Source organism: Struthio camelus, chromosome 1 (assembly GCF_040807025.1).
Source record: "Struthio camelus isolate bStrCam1 chromosome 1, bStrCam1.hap1, whole genome shotgun sequence".
Taxonomy (NCBI): Eukaryota; Metazoa; Chordata; class Aves; order Struthioniformes; family Struthionidae; genus Struthio; species Struthio camelus.
In genome coordinates, this window is record NC_090942.1 from 31248784 (window position 1) to 31269475 (window position 20692).

General features: G+C 39.0%; 1 protein-coding gene across 1 annotated transcript in view; it reads right to left on the reverse strand.

The window, feature by feature from the left end:
• The window catches only part of ZNF277 (zinc finger protein 277), a 53867-nt gene that overhangs the window by 20642 nt on the left and 12533 nt on the right, over positions 1 to 20692 (reverse strand). Inside the window, exons 2-4 of the mRNA XM_068933129.1 lie at positions 13488 to 13686; positions 10164 to 10252; positions 8991 to 9073 (exon numbers count right to left, since the gene is read on the reverse strand). Of these exons, the coding sequence (XP_068789230.1) occupies positions 8991 to 9073; positions 10164 to 10252; positions 13488 to 13686 (371 nt within the window). The remainder of the gene's footprint in view (positions 1 to 8990; positions 9074 to 10163; positions 10253 to 13487; positions 13687 to 20692) is intronic.

Below are 20692 nucleotides of genomic sequence, written 5' to 3' on the forward strand. Positions count from 1 at the left end.
TTAACTTTAATATCTGCATCAGTTTCCAAACTGCTCCAGCTGCTGGACTGTAGCATTAATCCATGGTTGATACTAAGAAAAAAGCTCAAACATTTCAAGCCACAGGATTTTCCAAAACTTTTTCAGGATTGTGTGTTGTATCAAAGTGACAGAGAGGCAAAAGCAAACAGATCACAAAATAAACATGCATTAGTTTTCTTCTTCCATAACGAATACAAGAATTGGGCACAGACAGGAAAGGTAATCCAAAATACTATAACAGTAAGTGAATCAAATGCCACAGTTTGATTTCAGGCAATTAATTTACAATACTGATATGAAGACCATCTGCCAAATGGCAAGGTCTTTACAACATGTAGAATGCTTATGGGAACATCCTATCCTCTTCAGAAATACACAGTATTAAATGATGTAATGTCAGTCCACACAGTCTAACATGCTTTCCAATAGAAATGAAGTGGAGGCAGGCAAAAATGAATATTTAAAGCTTTTTAAAGGTGCATATCCTAAACAAGAGAAAAATCAATCAATTTTGACCAAAAGTGTAAACAAAAATATTAAAAATAAGCAAATATTTCCTTTTAGATTTGAAGTTCAGCCGATTAATCTTCAGTTATGAAAAGTTCAGAGTTTCAGCTCGGAAAACTAGGATTCTCTAGTTAAAAAAAAGATGGGTTTTGGGTTTAGTCCCAAGTTTCAGGCCTGGAAATTGGTCCACGTAGACTTGTTCAGCGAGTACTTGCCCCAAATACTGTCTGTTGAATAGTTCCTCACTCTCATCTCTTTTTACCTTTAGTTAAAAGTTCTCTCAGCTATTTGTCCTTCAATCTTTCTGCCATATTGTATGGTTTGATTAAAAAAAAGTTCCATTACTTTACTGAAGGCTGACAAAGAAGCTGCAAAACAGCATGACTGGCAGAACAGATACCCACACTGATATAAAATAGAACTTAAATTATGGATGTTTTCATTCTAAACTCCTTGTTCCACAAAACAAGTGAGGCTTACAAGATCATCCATGCATTCTCAAAGATAAGTACCTTCAGACAACAAGCTCTTGGAAGCAAATGTTTATATAGCGCCTAGGACAATTAAGCAGTAGATATAACTGAGGTAGTTATCAGTCTTCTCCAGAACAGCTTTAGGAAAATTCTATAGGACATAAACGCTTGATCACCTTCAAACATGGCAAATGGAAGCTGTGTATTACTGATCATACTTACATATAACAAAAATTGACAGTTGCCTTGCAGGAGAACTTACTGTACTCAATAAATTTGAGTTCATTTTTTCCTTTTATCTGTCTGGAAAAAGCTCTGGGTTATAAAGTCTATTATGTCACTGATTTACCATAAAAATTCAACCAGATTGCAAGCTAACATCCACGCTGTGGATAAAACAAAAGCCCATGGTAAAGACATGCAAGCGCTTAGACCAGGACGATCATCTTTAAATACACCTGCACACTAAACTGGTAACACAAAAAGAAATTTGATCATTTGTAAGACAATTTGCAATTTGGAGTGTATAAATATGCTGCAGACTTTCATGATGCTCAGTATAAGGAGGACTTCAAACTTTCTCTTGGGAGCTGGCAATTCAAGGTGGAGTACTAAAAATGTGTCTGTTGCTCTGCTTGGAAGCAATATTTTGGAAGAAACTACATTAGAAGAAACTACATTCCAACTACATTAGCCGATCTGACAAAAAATTTTACCTCTTTCTCCAAACCCTTCCTCTTTTCAATAATCACAGCACTTCTAAGAGATAAGCACTTCAGGTAGAAAGTACTTCTCCAGCTCTAAAATACAGGCAGACTACACAATGCAATTCAGGACAAGATCATGCAGTGAATCTGTGACTGCCATGAGACCTGAACTTATCAGTTCTCAGTGCAGCAACCCACTTGCGAAGTGGAGGACTGGATTCTGCACTTCAATCTGTAAAATGGAGATAACAGCAGTATATGCTTTTGTGTTTTTTTTTTTTTAAAGATGTGCAAGACTGAAAAAAAAAAAGATAATTGCTGTAAGCCTTGCAAAGGCACAGTCCGAAGTCCCTGCTCCAAAGACTTAAGCACACCAATACTGTCAGCTTTAAGTATGCATACTGGGCTGGATTGCAGCATGAGCATCCTGTAGTTTGAGGACTCTTGCTGTCATCTGTCTTGCCCCTTCTGGTCCTACAGTCTTAATTCTCTCTAGGCAAAAGACTAGAAATATAGTAGTACATCATATGTGAGGGGAGTTCCAATTAATGCTTTTTATAACCATGTTATACCCTTTGGGGAGGTAATTGGCCTAAAGATGTTTCTTTGACGAGGAAACTTAATGACCGCTGTAGTGTGAAGCACTCAAACATCTGAATCAGCACAGTCCTACTGCACTGAGCACAATGTACTCACCACTCCGAAGAATTCACATTCGGAGGCAACATTTTCTGCTATGATACCCAACTCATCAATACTACTGAAATCAGCCTGTCTGCCTGGAAAACAAGGTGCTACCAGAGATAACAAGGTGGGTGTAAATTTGGATCTGAATAATACTGGTTAGAGATTTTACAGTAAAATACATATTTTAACAAGCTTTCCTAGGCAAATACACAAACACACAGTGTGCACCTTTAGTTCTAGTTTCTTCCAATTTAAATAACAGCTACATTTCCCTGCTGAGTGCTCAGTGAAACTAGCTATTGCTGTAGGCGAAGGAAGCAAGTGAAATAGATTCTGGTTTAAAAAACAGAAAATCACACAGATAGATCACAAAAAGAAGCTGTTGATACACTTTACTGCCAACGAAAAAAACCAGCACAGTATACTGAGACAAAGACCAGGACTGGTAAGATTTGAGATGCACTACAGTCCCTAAAAACTGGCCAAGCACATTACTTTATAATTATATACATCATAAGGATAAACTACCTTTAGAGTAAGTGAATTAAATTTGTCTTTGTGTCTACAGTTTCCTCAAAGATTGGCTGATGAGCTTTAGATTGTGCTCGCAGCTGCTAAGTGGGAAGAATATTTATAAAAAAACATGGTATCAGAGACTTCATATCTCTGTGAAGACCTGCAGTCTTAGCCATATATCAATAGCCTGTCTCCTGACCTCTGTATTCAGCTTCTCTCCTTACTCACTGTGTTCAGTTCTCCCACTTCAAACAGGGCTCTCTTGCCTTCCGAGTTCAGGAAAAATTCTTCCAATTCTGTAATCATTATCAAGTCCTCCTCAACGTTAGCTCGTGAAGAGTCCCTTTTCTCTAATAGGGTCAGAGATGCCTGATGGAGAGGCCCTTCAGGAAACAGCTTTGCTGTAAGATGCACAGAAATACAATTGCATCAAGACAGGTCACCCAGCCTGCAGAACACTAAATCCCTTTGTAGCCAGTTGTCACACCATCTGAGATATAAGTGTTTGCTGATTACTTTGTGCACTTTTCCCTCATCCAGTGAGCTTGAAAATACACAGTTCTGGAACTTGAAAAATAGAACCCCATTGGCCAGGCACACTGAACTGCATGTCCAAGACAAGTCACTAAGAAATGAAGGATGGTGGCATTAGAGATCCACCTTTGGGAAGGAGAGGAGAGGAAAGCAATGGTCTGTGACCTACTACCATCCAAGACATGCTGCCCATCTGGTGACGAAATTCAGATGACTCCAGTTCATTTGGAACAGGCTGATCAACCAAGTGGGCATTACTGATGTTCAGATAAGAAGTTATCCCAAAACCATGGGAATGAGAATGAAGTAGGAAAGGGAATAGCGTTGTAGGAAAGGGAAGGTCGTGTCCTTCTGAAACCTTTTGGCTGAGATCTAGGCACAGGCATAGATCAGCACGTACTGGAGAGGAATGTCTACTATGGAAAGAGTGACAAAACAGGGAGCATTTAAGAACACCATCATTTGGATGGGGAAACAAAGGCTATCACTGAATGCACCTGACAAAGAACAGAAAGAGCATATCAGGACATCAGCTTGTCAGCTAAGTGAGGAGACCTTTGTACTAGGCTTGAAAGGACAGCAAGAAAAAGCCAGAGAGAAGTAAGAGCAGTGACCTACTGGAAAAACAGGAAACTGGGGAGAAAATTGTGGTGGTGGTGGGGGTGAAAGGATATAAGAAGGGGAAAAAGCTGGATAATCTGCCCAACCACAAATCCTATGGCAAACTGAATAAAATGCTGGAGAACAAAGACAAAATTATAACTTAACTAGCACTACAATAACTTGGCAAGAGTCTCAGGATTGCAATACGGCTGTTACAAGCTTATGGTGAAACCTCTGAGGCTCAGCTGTACTCCTGACTGATGTGTTGTATGGCACGTTGCCTCTTAAGAATACGAAGAATGTTTTTTCTGTGCCTTATCCTAGATTGCAGTCTGGTCTGCAGAGCTTGGTTTCTAACTGCACAGCAGAAATGACTAACTGGGATGGCTGTAATGCTTTAGGCCCGTACCTGTCTGCCCCACTTGTTCGTAGATTCTTCCTCTCCTCAAGTTGACTCAGGTACTGAACTGATATGAGCTACAACCTGCATTTGAAAAGGCTGCAGTCAACAGCAGGACTAATGACCCAGGCTTTGAGGGTTACTGTAACATTGGTGTAGAAGACATCCCTACAGCTTGTTCAGGAAGTCAAGTCAAATAAAAAAGGCAGGAACAGTTTCATGATAGGATGAAAACTGAATAACTGCGCACAGATGTACGAAAAGAAATAGAGGGGTAAAATTATGGCAGACATATACGAGGTTGCCAAGCTCAAGCAGGATGAGGACGAAGTTTTTTTGAACTAGAGAGAATGAAAAGAAGATGGAGATAGCCTAACACAGAGTAAAACATAATAGCAAGAAATAACCCCCTATAAACACTTTAGAAATAAACAGCAAAGACGAGCAGAGATTCAATACTTAGTACAGTAAGATAGCAAACACAGACACAAGAGGAACACCTGCAATATTCAGGGCCTCAGTCTTTGCAGAAAAGGTTAATTATGTCCAGACAACTAATCATATTCATTTAAAACGGGGAGAATAAAGAACAGAGACCAGAAAAAGCACAGAAAAGGTTAAATAATGCAAGTTATATGTATCCAAATCTGATGGAATTTACCCAAGTGTCATTACAGAAGTAGATGAAACAATTTCTGACTGTTAGTGAGAGCCCTTCAAAGAAGGGTGGCAAGGTTCCAGGGTGCTTGAGAAGGGTAAAATCACCATCCTTAAAACGGGGAAGGAAGAACCTATTGAATTTCAGATGGGTAAGCATTAACATGCTAAACATTATTACCTGTTCTGTAACCACTTTAGGTGTGGCATTATACCAATTCAGACTAGCATCTTGATCCTTCTCAGTGCATAGCTTCAACTTCGCTTATGTTTGAGACAAACTGGGGATCATTCAAACTCATCTCATCCTGGGAACGGTAACCTGGCATATCTAGGAAATTTGTATGGCTGAGCGCGCTAACCACCCCTTTGACTTTCTTCCAGTTTTTATGAACACTCTTCTTCAGGGTGGATTTAATGAGATCTGCAGCCTACTCACTTAAAACTACCAGTCACATGATAGGAGAATGGCTGTAAACATGATAACAAGACAAGGGCAGTGTTGCGGTGGGATGTGCGCATTTTCAGAAAAAATGGAAGGTTTTTTTTTTTTGCTGCCCTCTACCCTCCTTTTTTAGGAAATATCTTACAGATAAGCCCAAGCGCCTAATACTGACAGTGCCTGTCCTTGTATCTTGAGGTTTGCCTGTAGGACTTCCTTGCCTGGGTTCCACTGCTGATACTCACAACTACTGATTCTTTGTCAAGACTATGTTTTTCCAGAAGACTGTATCTGTTTTGTATCACATAGCCTTGTCAGCTGTTTCAAAAAGCTGTGCATTCTAGCCTAGTTTGGGCTCATTCCTTGCTCTCTCTCAATACATCACAGTCACCATAATGTCTCTACACAGCATCCACCTTGGCTAGCTCCCTTGCTTCAAATAGCCTGAAATACTCCTAAACTGGAGTTTCAAAACTGCTAAATGAAATGCATTAGCTAGCACATTTTAAAGATAACATTTGTCCTTGTTTGGGCATGCTGCTGGAGACAGCAGTTAGGATTCAGAGGCTGCAGACAAATCAGCAGAAATTATATAGTTCTAGTCTTTATTCTGTGCAACTCACACGAGCCCACTTGCCAGCTTGCTCTTAATTGCTGGACTTGTCTGGAGGTAAAAGACTTTGCAAAGCAAAATAACTATTTAACTTGCAAGTCAACGCTCAGATTGCAGCAAAAGGAAGTGAAAAACTAAACAGACTTTATTGCTGTAACTAAAGCTGTGACTCCATTGCCCCCAACTACAGCTACAGCTCAATTTCACAAAATCCTCTGTAAAAACTGGAGATACAATTCTGACATTTAAAACGGTGGCTATTCCAACAAAGGCTGTTTCACCTCCATAAACAAGAATGCATCCCTTTTCAAACTTAATTCCTCTGTAAACAAAAACACTTGCTTTAGGCTAAATCCTGCACTCCATTCTAAATTTAAGCAAACATATTTTTCCAGAGCAGATGAGGTGACTCAGCTGCCAACAGAATCTGATCTCCCTGGACACAGGTAGTGGCCTAGATGGAATAGGGCTGTATAGTGCAAAACACTGCAAAAACAGAAATACATGCCCTTTAAAAAAGAAAATGTACAGTCCAGTGTGCAGCAGCCAGGAGTTACTATTAAAATAGACAGTTCTATGAAAACATTAGCTGCGTGCCCAATAATGACTCCCCCCACCCCCAAGTTACAAAGAGCATTACAGATGCCTGGGAAAAGAAATTCTTTAGGACACTGCATGCCCACATATAATATTTAGGATGTCCTTGATAACCTCAGAGGGATTGTAGTAAACTGGAAAGGGTACAGAGAAGTGCAGCAATAATGAACAAGGAAGAACCATTAAACAGACGGCATCTTCAGCCTAGAAGATACGACTGAGGGAGGACATGATGTAAGGTACGAAAATCATGAAAGGTGTGGATAAGATGATTAAGGAACAATTGCTCATCACCTCTTCTAATAAGAAAATTAGCCAGGTATGAAGTGACAGATTGAAAAGTACCAAAGAGAGAGTTTTTTCACGTGTGGTTAAGTTGTGCAACTCATTGTTACAGGAAGCTGTGGATACCGGCAGTTTATGTGGGTTCAAGGAGTGACAGGAGGTTGACAAAACAAAAATCCATTGTCTTAATAAATACAAGTACAATGTTGTTGACTCAGGAAATTCTTGAGCTGCCAATTGTCAGAACTGGGAGAATATTCCGAGAAAGAATCAGTTCAGATTCTTTCAGTTCTGACCTATCAGTTCAGAAAAGGGCAAAAAATATACCGTAGACACTTTGCTGCTCTCAAGGATCAGATACTGATCTAGAAGAACCTTTTTTATTGATCCAGGTTTGCTCTGATCTAGATGAACCTTTTTTATTGATCCAGGATTGCTCTTCTTACAATGAATTGGAATAGAAGCATGCATGCATGTATGAGTACACCACCTGCTTTTTTCTTAGTCCGTGCCAGTCCAACAGACCTCCACAGGAATGGAGATTTCAGCTGTGGCAACTCCAACTCCACGAGAATGCCTCAGTGGCAGAAGTACCACAGTTCTTTGCAAGAGCTAGGATACAATGGGTAGCACTGCAAGGCTTGTACATATTGCACAGTTTCTGAGGATTCACTAGTAGAGTGTGGCAGGTTGCAGAACAGTACTTCAACCAGCAAATTAGAACAGCGTTCACAGAGCATTTGGACCAAATGGATTCTGCCTGCCAGTCCCAGTTTTCTTGGGGACTAGCCCTAGAAACAGTTGGTCTTTGTAAGCATCTGCTATCATTCTGAAGGCTAATGTTTTAAGGTCTTTTTTAGTTGCATGCTGTGTACGTAGAGACTTGTAACAGAAATATTAAGGTTGGTACAAATAAAGACCAGAAGAAACAGCAGAACAAAGCGTTAAAAGGCCCGTGTTCAGAAGGACACCATTCCCAGTACTCCACCCCCAGAAGTAAACTGAGGAACATTTTTATGTCAAGACCGAAAGGCCTGCACTTGAAGACGGCAGTACAGATCATTCTTCCGCAGAAGACCCATCCTAACACTACAGAGGATGACAACAGGGCTGCTACATATCACAGAACATTCATTTTTGAGTTAGCCCAAGATGGAAACAGACTACAGGTGTTTGGAACGTATGTTTGAAATAAACAAGAAAAAAACCCCATGGACAGCAACCTGTCCTAAGATTCATGGAAACTGAGGTCAGTGAGAGTCTAGGGCAAAGGATCACCCCATAAGAACCGAAGACTCCTAAAAGATACGAGAGATCTGTCCAAAATATTAGCTTGTCATCATCGGTCAAGAAGAACTCCAGAAACGTGATGAGGATTCAACAGCTGGAATTTCTTGTCTTTTCTATCTCACAAAAATGACCCCTGCCAGTCCTCCTTTGCACATGCATCTTAGTGCTTGTGAGTATGCGAGTGTGAATTAATTAAACCTGAGTGAGAGAGTGTGAATGCATAAAATCAATTTGCTAAAAGATTTTGTAAATAAGTAGCATATTCCTGTTTCACAGAAGCTCACAGTGAGTTTTATTTTGCTAATTTCCCAACACGCATATTATTGCACAAAAGACAGTGTGTCAATGCACTGCAGATTCTTGTAAGAAGAAAGATATTCAGCACGCTCAGCTTTTCTTTTTTGTGCTCTGGGCATATTTTCCACTCGTGTGCAGCACTGACATACAACCTGTAAATTTATTCCCAGGAAATATATATAAACAAGGAGTTTGTGCATGTTTAAGTAGCAGCTATGGAAATGAGCTTAAAAAAAGAAAATCAAAATTTTGCAATTTAACATAAAATGCTTTAATTTTAAAATGCCCAGTAAATTTCCATATGTTATACAATGGATCTGCCTACCTCAAAAAAAATGAAACAATATAAGCAATTCCTTACCAGTCTCTTTTGCTGAAGTTGTTCTCTAAGCAATCTGTCTTCTGGTAAAACATCACATAGAAGAAAATAATTGTCCTGTTCTTCTGTTAAGAGATTAGGAAGTGACGGTAAGGGAAAGAAAGTTGCAGCTGCTTTGAATATTTGTGACATTAATTTGCTAAACCTTTGGAGTGCTTTAAGAATGTGAGATTATTTTTTTCAACCTTTAAAAATCAGTTATTTTAATTTCATAATTTAATGAAACATACTTAAGTATTTTTATACCCTTTTATACACTTTATACACAAGTTTGTGTCAGTAATTACACACATGCTTCTGATCTTAAACTGAATTGCATTTACATCACACTGCAGGACAAAGACAAAAAATCTGGCATAGGTTTCCCCCTCTCCACCTTTATTTTCTTTTCTGTTCATTCTTCGGGGGTCATCAAAGCAATTTGCATCATTGATATTGGTCATAGTTTAATATCACCATGAAAGAAACATCAAATGAGCTTTAACTCTATCTTGCATGTGGGATTTTTAAGTTGTTTTCCTAAGACACAGTTAGGAGTTATATTGTGCCAAAGCAACAGAATTGTGAAGTACAGCCTTTGGTCTTGTGTTGGAGCCCAGATAACTGCAGTCTTCTTACTCTTAACACAAAGACATTTTCTCCTAATATTCTTGGGGCAGTAATAAGCACAATGACAGCGGAAAGGAATCGTGGTTGTGGCCCTGCTGTGCAGAAAAGGCAGCAGCATGAGTGGGGTGGGGGTCAGGGGGAAATTAGAAAGACAGTTCACTAGGAATGCTTCTCCACATTTCTGGAAAAACTGTCACCACTTACTGCACAGTGGGTACAAGTGGGTACCAAAGCTGTGCCTAGCCATGATGTGGAGCAGCACTGCTTCTAGGTCTTGATTTACAATCTGGTCCCAAATCACTAAACCATGTAAGTATATACTTGAGTTCAGCCTCACTCAGCACAGTGCTGAAGTACATGCTGAAGTACAATCCTATTGAAAAGGTGAGTTTAAACATGTGGTTAACCCCTTAAAATGATTTCTGTGGTTTTCTGGCCTAGTGTCAGATTAATTCACGCTTAGCTGGATCAAAGCAGCAGTATATGCCATGAATTATCATACATGATCTGACCAATGGAAAGTAGATAAGCAGCATACTTACTCACCTAATGGAGCTTCTGAATTTGTTCTTATCACGCTACAAAAGTCTGTGATGGGCTGCTCTGTGAACCTCTTCTTCCAATACAAGATGTATCTTTAAAAAAGAGGGAGGAAGAATTAATAAAGAAGGGAACACCTAAAAGTTTAATAAACAGTTGATTGGCTCTCATTTTTTCCATTCTTGAAATGCTTAGAGTGCTTGGTTTTTTTTTTTAAATCCCTGTCTGTTTTTTCTTCTTCTAACCTGGTTTTCCAGTTCACTAGATTTATTCAGCTTCATTAAAACAGGGTTCAGCTACCCTGCCAAAATAAGTGAAGTTCTCAGTAAGAAAGATTTGCATTAAGCTCTACATAAACAATGTGACCTATTCACTTTTTTAGACAGAAATGCCACTCACATGCATCTTTACTGAAAAGATATGCTACAGGGGACTCTCCAATTCCCAAAATATTGTGCTCAGTGTTCTGCAAGATGCAGACAAGAAACTAAAACTCAGTAAAAACACAAACTTGTCAAAAGTGAGGTTTTGGCAGGTCTCCTGTGGAACTACAATGAAAACTGTAGCTTGGCAGACAACTAGAAAGATAGAAAAATGAAGTCCCCAAACACCTGGGGGTGGGCTAGCAGACAGAATAAGGAAGGCCCTACATGCATCTTGAAAGTTTAATCCATTGACTACAGCTGTTTCAACAACAAGCTTGTACAATGCTTATACTGTAGCAGCATTGACAGAGCCTCAGCTGAGATTAGGGTCTCACCAAACTAGAAGCTACTGTCTAATCAAAAAGAAGCCATCACTTACAATTATACGTGGAGAGAACCAAGCAGCCCTTGTGCTAATTATGCAGAATCTTTCTATAAAAATTCTTCAAATGCTTATGTGCATGGTTATCCTTACACCCATGACTTGTGTATGATATTAATCACATAAGAGTTGGTAAGATCAAGGCCAACTAGTCAAAGACAGCTTTCTATTGACATGCCATCAACTTAGGAAAAAAAAAGCATAAAAATTCAGACACTGCTATTATGAGAACATTTCTAAATAGTTGTAGCTGTTCACACTGGCACAATCTGAGCATTTACTTCCCATAGCTATAATATCCTGCAGTGGTTCATACTACCTCTATTTACAATTTATCTTTATTTAATATATGAGAGCTTAAATTGCAACAGCCAAGGAATCAGCACATGTTTGTCTCTGCTAACTCTGACACAGAGAGGGTTAACCTCTGGCACAGCGGACAGCTAAGCACAGTAAAGCCAGCATGAATGGCTGAGATGCGTTCAGAGGCATCATTAGATGTCTAAAAGGGAGAGGTGGGCGTTTTGCTGTTCCCCTGCCCGCTCGAGTGCTCAGTACACAATGAAAATGTTTTGCTGGTATATAGAAAAGCAAGTCTTCCAGGATAAGACTTCCCTAAGTTTTTAGGGCATAAACGTGCAAGTGAAGGGATTTCAAGATGTCATTTAGTCTATCTCCCTGCACTGAAACAGCACCGAACATCATTTAGGCAAAATCTTACCTGATCTTAACCTTCTGTGCCCTAAAGCTTATTGTTAGAGGATTTCATATCATAAGACTTGACCCAAACAGTCAAGGCTTATATGAAGCCAACTCCTTGTCATACTCCCAGGGACAGAGAACAAGCGATCAGTGTCCTCCTTACATCAGTCATTCACACAGTGGAAGCTTATTTCCCTTACTTCCTCCCCTTTCCCCTAGTCTCAATTTATCTTCATTTTTCCAAGCTAAACAAAACAAATTTGTTAGCTTTTCCTCATAGAAACATTATAAAACGTTACCAATCATCAGCATTGCTCTCCGTTAGATTCTCACTTCTTGTAGTTCTGTCAAGCAATGTAATGCCCAAGACTGGAGATAACACTTCGCTGAGTGTAAAAAAAAAAATTATATTTGTAGTTATTTCCCTGTATTCTTATGCCTCCTGTTTAACATCTCAGATTATACTTGCCTTTTTTGTGTGCAGTACTAGACTATTCTACTGATACTCAGTACTGCAATTAAGAGAACGTACACCTCAGAGTTAGAGCTCCACCATTCCACATCCTGGAGCCACTTTCTTTAAGATTTGGCTGCTTTCCAACTGCATCAGCAGCAAAGAGAATCAAAATGGACATTTTCTTGAAAAGGTGATTTTAAAATACACTTCTTTTAACCCAGGATAATCCCGCAAGCACAGTTAAACTGCCATTCCATTACTGAGCAGTTCTGATCCTTTATTTATCTGGGGAAACTAGCATGATCTCCAAAGAACATTGCATTCTTGCTCTGCCTGCCTTCAGCGTAAAAACAAACAAAAAACAAGTGTGCGTTTTCAATTTCAAGCAATGTTAAGCTTGTACTTCTGAATAAGGATTTACATGGCTTACACTTCCCAAATCTCATCTTAATCTTTCATTTTTGCATCCTGATAGTCAGACAGAAGTTAATGGCTTTGGCTGAGTATCTAATCACAGAAGACCTACCAGAAAACGCCCTTTAGTCAATAAATAAGGCAGCTAAAGTTTAAACACTGCAACAGAACTATCCACAAATTGGTAGGTACCGTCTAGCCTCATGACTGGACCATACATTGTTGTGTGTGAAAACAGAATGCCAAGCAAGCGCTGAAATTACAAGCCAGCTGGGCCTGTGCCAGCGACTGGAGGAAGTTAAGAGAGAGAAAGCCAAGCGCAACCCTGCTGAGATGATCAATGACACAGCTGTGGAAGGAGTCACAGTTACACGTAGATCACAGTACTGTAAAGTATAGTTAAGGATTAAATGTGATTTCTGTGGGGAAATACTGACATCCTCAAGACAGAGTAAATGAGTTTTATCCAAGAATGTGAGAGTGCACGTACCTAAGTTTCTGCTAAAACTAGAGCTTTAGGAAGTAGCACAGCAGGAGAAATAGTCTTGCCCTTTAACATTAAGGATTGGAAAATAAAAATAAAATAAAAATTGGAAGAGTTGACCGTCTAAAATGTGTGTTACGAAATAAATAGGCTTCTAGACTGTACGGAAGTTGTTGATTAATAACAGGATCTGAGAAGTCACTATGATACGACAAACAATTTCTAATGCATGAATTGTCCTGTATCCCAATTATCAACTCTCCTGATCCTAGCAGCACCTTGGGGCAATAGGGAGAAATCTACCTTATAATCTAACAACAAAAAGAGCATAAAAATAAAAATAAAAAATCCTCCCAAAACATACAACCTCAAAATAAGTATTTAAAAAAGACGATGCCTGGGTTTCTGAAGCTTTTTATGATATTTGCACACATATATTCCCATTTTAAACCCTAGAGACTCTTACCTTCGAAAATCTGCAACCAGTTTCACATCTGCTATGACAAGCTTGTGCTCAATAATCATGTGCTTCAGGAGTTGGTTTTGCTCTGCTAAGATATAGCATTCTTTGCAGAAAATGCAAGGCACATCGGAGGAAGTTTCTACAGCAGCACTACCACCTGGACTTTCTGGCAGAGAGAGCGGCTCCAAAATACACTCTGTATCTAAGATAGATAAAAAGAATAATCAGATTAGTTTTGATTAAGAGAGAAAATCTGCATCATTCAGACTACTTTTAAGCAGTATAGGTAAAACGTGGGAAAGCAGTTTTTTTGGTCTTGGTTTTGTTGCATGGATGCCTCTAGCAACAAATGCTTGGAAGCATTATTTCCAGAAGAACTGTGTGAAGTTAGAACACGCTAGTTGTCAAGTATCTACTCCAAGTGAAATTCCCAGCTGACATCAAGTCAGAGCTTATCAGACAGTAAGAGTGCACCGCTTATTACGACAGGAAGCTTAGTGATGAGAAACCTACCTTTCTTCCTTTTGCTACCTAGTCTACCTGCTGATATAACTGAAGCTTGTCTATGTCACATTCCTCACGCTATCAGCAGTAAGGCATTAGGCTGAATAGAACAGACTGGTTTTTATGCTGACTTACCTAATTATCCCCTTATTTATTGCACAGTACTTTATCATTTTCTGACTTTAGATGGGCTGTATGTATTTGATTTGTCTTTTTCCCATTAGGATCTTTCTTACTGTTCTGTGACAAAGGAAAGGGCTATTCTTGCTAAGGATTACTGTTAAACGGGAACCTAGGCCTACCCAAACACTTCCCAATCGTACACGTAACGAGGAGGAGCCAGGCCTGCCCTGCGTGGAAAGGTTAATAGCCTTTGTTTGCACTATCCTGTACTAGAGCGAGGCCATAGGTTATTCATACACATAACAGCATGAAGAGGTGAGTCACTAATTGATGTTCTCCAGGTTCATTTGTGTCTGAAGTTCCAACAAATGGATGGACCGCACAGTACTGCAGTAGCATTGCTGCTCCTCCCTTATCCAAATAAGCAGACTGATCTGGGGTATGTGTCCTCCCCACCATTTAAACAGTAGCAGTGTAAATTCGTAAGCTCTTCTACCGGTATGAATTAGCGTAATTCATTCAGATGCACTGTGAAACTAACAGATTTCAACAGTTGGCCCATTAGCCTGACCAAACTGCAGTTGTCTGGAAATAAACTGTGGTTTTCATTTTCCAAACAAATCGTATCTCAGTCTTTCTTAAAGGTTTAGCTTGGAAATAAAATATCAACTTCAAAAATGCAAGTGTATCTTAGATTTTAATTACATTGACTTTCAATAGCAGAAGGGCAGTAAAAGCAAACAGGAAAAAATTTGCAAATAATTCCTTTACTCTGAGGATGAAAACAAAAAAGACACTATTATGGTTTGTGACTCTTGCGATTTGAAATTAACTTGTGCAGCAGGTCCCATGTCTCTGAATTCCTACAGTGAAAGAAATGTCTTTTTCTTTGGAAAGAAATGAAGTTTCTGAAGATCTCTAAAGAATTAAAAAAAAAATTAAGGAAATTCTACCCCTTCCCCCAGGTCTATCATTTCGCCAAGCAAAATTTTTAAAATGTGCAAAGGAAGTTCAATTAACAATATTTATCAGGTAGAAGAATCAATGTGTAACAATTTTTGCCCTACAACATTCATACGTATATATTATATATTAACAGATATGCTAAATCTGATAACCTGCCCACATGGAAAACTTGAAAAATAATTTACAAATCATAACCATTTAGCTTTTTTTCCCCTGGGAAAATCAGTGAAAGGAACTATGTTCTCTCTCTCAGGCACCATGCCAAGACTTTGGAATAACTAAAGTAGGACAAAAGTATCAGAGATAGACCTGGGAAATTCCTAAAAGTTCTGTGACAAATTTTCCTCTAGGTAAAGGAAGAAGTGCAGAGGTGGGAATAGGACTCTGCCATCCCTCGCACACACCATTCACCAGCAGCCGGCCAGCCAGTTTGTGCACGCAGTGCTCCAGGGCAGCCACAGCACGTGCCAACTGCTGCCCAGGGGGGATGTTGCAGGAGGCGGAGGGTAAGCTGGAGTTATTGGGGGCCACGGGTGGGAAAGGACTGAAAACCACAGGAAACATGGGAAACAAACATGGGCTTCATTAGTTCCATTCTGCTCATGGAACAAAAAACTCAACCCTACAAAACTGTTACGGTTTCTCCTCATAACATTTGAAAAATTAAATTTCCGGGAAAGGCAGTGATTTGGCTGAAGAATGATGGTCAGGTTACACTGAATTCAGTTTATCTGATATAACTAAACAGCACAGAAAAATGGTAGCTGTGCTGCCATGGAGCATAGCAATACCTGCTGCAGCAGTACAATTGCTATTGACAATCTAACATTTTTTCTTTCCTACTTTTACCCGCACTTCAGCCTATTCCCTTCCCCCAGGCATTTCTTTATCAAACTGGGAGAGTATAAATTGTTCCCCTTTCTTCTATTTTAAGAACAGCAGCTGCTACACTAAGTGATATAGCACTTCTCATGAAAGATCAGCACGCCTAAGCAAAACTGATTTTACCTGCAAGATTCTAGGTTTGTGAATTCCTATAGTTTGTATTGGTTTACAGTCTGAAGAATCATTAAAACATGTTTACAGAAAAAAAGTAGAGCAACTTAATTTCCTCTGCAATTGCTGACTCTCACTGATGCCAAGAGAACGAAGAAGATAGCCTGTCAGCCAGTTCAGCAGTGCCCAGTAAGCAGCTAGAGTGCTTTTTGTTCATTTTTGGTTTAGGTCTCCTGCAATGACCTATTTAAACACTTAGAAATCATAATAAAGAAATGCCTATCTGACTCCACAAATCAACTCTCAAAAGATAGGTGTATATGATAGGAAATGCTATTCAACAAGGAGCTGATACAGCTATTCAGCAGGAATACTTGGAAGTAGCAATCGTTTGGGCTTGAAGACAAGGCTGAAGATGGAGCTGTTAATCTTTAAGTTTAGCGGTGAGTTGCAGAAAGGAATAAACAGGAGTGGAGAAGTTTTTGATGGCCAAAGAGAATAGATAATACTAAAAGAGAATAATTTAAATATAGACTCCTGGTGGCGACTGAATAAGCTTTTGCAATTTATTATAAAGACACTCAAAGGAGGAAGTGAGGGGAAAAAAGAATCCATGAAAACATCCTTGGACTCATCTGCCACAAAAAACACTGAACAAGACGATAAATGCACAGAGCTGAAGAAAGACGTACAGCCTTTAGGGCAGTACCTAATGGATGAGCACATAGCACAAATGTCAAGATAGTACAAATAAAGCTAAAAATATTGAAATATCTGCAAAAAGCAGCTAATTTTGCTGCTATATTTGGAGTGGCCACAGGTACTGAAGAAAAGCTGTTGAACTGTGAAACGCAGCTGAGGGCTAACAGGGAAACAGGAACACTCAGATCAAGTTCTCAGACTCCACCAGGACTCCCACATGCAGAGACACTTTAAAATCAGGGAAAAGCAGCAAGCTTTCTCTTAAAGTGTACTGCCACAAGGGTCAGACTAAACATTCATCTAGTACAGTACTCTGTCTGACAGTGGCAAGAAGCAAAAACCCAGGGAAGAGTATAAAAATAGGGCAAAACAAACAGTGACGGGACAAACAGCATAGCCGTCCAGAAGCTGGAGGGTTGAGACGCTGAGTTACAGGCTATACTCATACCGTACCCAATGCTATTTAACAGCATTTTAGGGATTTTTCTTTCATGGATTTTTTTCAGCGCTTTTTGAAATTGTCTGTTTCACTCACATATCGTGAGACTCTTTTACAATACTTCAGTTAGTCCTACTGCTTACTTGGAAAAAGTTTTACACTAACAGCAAAATGTATCATCTAATCCCCTTTCCTAGCTATTTGTGCCTATGGTGAACAGCACAGGACGTAGCTCCCTAAGAGAACAAACCCCTGTAAGACTCTCTGATAAGTTTCTGCCAAATTATCCTTGCAGCGGTGAGTTTTTCTCCTCCGCATAAAGGAAAAACAGCACGACTGTTATGCAGGTAGATATCCCAGAGACATCACAGCAAGCCCACCTAACTCAGGAACTAAGAAAATCCCTCTCTCATTCACAGAATTAACAACTGACAGCTGACACCACGTTTCTTCAACTTTTAATATGGCGGATAAAACTGTAGTTTTTACATCTAAGTCAGAACTAAAAAAATGTAAATCAGTAGAAAAAAGAGACTAGAGGAATATATTCTTTGAAAACAAGGACCAAAAGGTGTACCCAATTTTTCAGGGGAAAAAACAAATGAATACTTCAAGGACATCTGACAATGAGATGGTATAGAAAAAATGAGTTGGATCACACAAATTGCTCTCAAATTTAGAACAGGCAACACTTCTTGTTATAAGTACATATATGTTACCCAGTGCAATGGAATCCTGATCTCTGCTCTGGATGGGACCTCTACACCATTACAAGGGTCGTAAAAGAACACGAAAGAAGACAGAATTTCTTCTATCTGCCGAAGAAACTATTTGGCTTTATTTTATCTTAACTGTGGTTATAATATAGACTAACTAATCATTAGAGTTAATCAAGCAACAGGCTTGAAGCGGCATCATTTTCCTTACCAGAACATTTTTGCTTCAAATATAATTGCTCTCAGCTCAAAACTAACATTAGTTTGCACATTAAGGAAACATTATACCCAGATAGTTATTGCCGTTCAGCAATGCACTCTACCTGCACAATCACACATGCAATTATTAAAAAGCAATATGCCGTGTCATTTTATGGCCAATACAACAGATCTGAATAACAGAAAGAATAGCAAAGAAAGATTCTGGCCTTTAAAACTCAGTTGTGAACGGCAAAGTTATAGGAGATTGTTTAGCCAGTTTAACAGCTTGCTACCGTTAAGATGTGAAAGGATGTCTTAGTCTCCTGTGCCTAGTGTCATCCACAGTTGCTCTTTAGTTTGTGTTGGCTCCTATGCTTGACAAATCCTTTGCCGAGTTGATGCTACTCGCTAACTAAACAGAACTATTCACTCCTCCTTTTTGGTCTGTAATGTTGAATACGCTCACAGAAAAGTCTGGTAAGCACACGAGCAAGTTAAGAAGAGGGAAGAAGGTACAGCTAGTAGCATTGAGGTGAAATAGGACCCTCCTCTTTTCAGGGTGCAAAACTGGTTAATAGATTCAACTGTCTCATGTCATTTCACCACAAACACGCCTTCCAAAGCGTACGAGGCACTTATACCCTTCTTGAAGCTTTGCCACTGGATAAAAAGAGATGAGAGTCATGAGAGCAAAAAGAAGGAAGATGACCTAAGTTCAACAATTAAGGCTTTTATCCAGGAAAGAAGAAATCTAGTTCTCTGTACAAAGATTAAGCATTTTTCCCAATAGCTGTTTATTATCAGACGAAGAATACAACTGGAAACTGAGGACTTCATATAATCTGAGAAATTAAATGGCAAGAGGGGAATTCATGCAAATTGGCTTAAGACTTGGATATTTACAGGTTTCATGTCATTTTGCAGTTTATGGCGCAACAACAAAGCTTTACGTTGAAGAATATATTATGTAAATATAGACATGTACAGTATATATTTATAAGCCCACTGTTGGTAACACAAGGATAATGAAAGAAAATAAGAACATCTGCTGGAATGTTAAGTGTCTTTCTAATTAAATCCAGTAGTTGAATGAATCAATTCATTACCAACAAGCCTTGTTTATTATCTCATTAATACAGTTGGTTAATATTATGAGGAGATTAGTAGAACTTGAAACAACCCTAAAACAAAAATGAATGCAACACAAGATCTACAGGCAAATAAATGAGTCTGAACAATGAGTAAAAGACTGAGGTTTTTACACATGAAAAGAACAAAGGGTGAAAGAAAAAACACGACAGGAAAACAAAAGACACTCAGCAAAACCGGCACTTGGTGTAATAACAGTGTAAACAGATGCCTACAGGAAAACAGAAAGGCTGAACAGCCTCCCCCCAGCACACACCATTTACAAGGCAAGAACGTTTATTTATCAAAATGATTAAAACTCCACGTATGTTACCTTAGGAAACCCAGCTGAATTCCTATCGTTAATTCTACACAAAACAGTGCTGCATTTAAAAATCTCCTGGAAATACGCCGCTTTAAACCTTTTTCTAGTAGCACTTCTTGAGCTATAATGGAAAAGAATATCAAGAAATACTGGCTTGACACTTGAAATATACACGACAGCTTTCCTGTATTGCAACCTTGGCACTGCAGAATCTCTTCACTGGCACAGCTGCTTTCTCTAATTTGTGGTCATATTCTTGGAAGAGATTTTATACCGATTACAGGATTTTTTCTTTGTTTTCTAGAGTATAAAAGATGGATGACTAATGACTTGCCAAATAAACACTATCCAAAAACAAAACTCAAGAGTAAAGGATATAAAACCTGCTGTCATCATGCTTACCAATAGTACATGCACAATATGTTCCTTAGTGAAAGAAGAATCAATATACATAACAATTTCCTCACTCTCTATATTAAAACACGCAAGTGCTTCTATTAATTTGGATTATCATTCAGTCTGAGCTTATGAGAAATTATTTAGCTATTACTTCTGCTTGTTAACACACTATCAATGATGAATGGGAATTAGTTAAAAAGTCCATGTGCTGTAGGAGACAATATATCCTGTAGCTTCCCCAAGATCAATCAGTCTTAACCCTCTGCAGTTTTTTATTGAATGCAAATGAACACTTCAAAAGCACATTTAATCCTGCAGCTAAACCTTTTCGGTTTTACAGAAACTGTACATATTCTGTAGCATCTACTATATGGGTATTTGAGAATTTCATTCTGTCAAAACGACAGTTTTAAGAAAACCTGTATGTCACCAAATCCTAGTATCTCAGCATAGTTTCTTTCTGTAGAGCAGGTGTCTGCTGGGCGCTGGAACTAACAGAAATACAACTGTGCTTAATAGCCATATTTAACAGGGCTGCTCTGTCGGGGAGCTTAGGATATTGCAGTTTCATTAGCATTAACAAGTGTTGCTATGGGTACCAGAACACAGGCATCAGAATACAAGTGAATAGAAGTAGTGGGAAACTGATTAATAAAAATGTGAAGTGTTGGAAGTTAATAAAACAAAACCAATGTGCTTGCCAATAAGA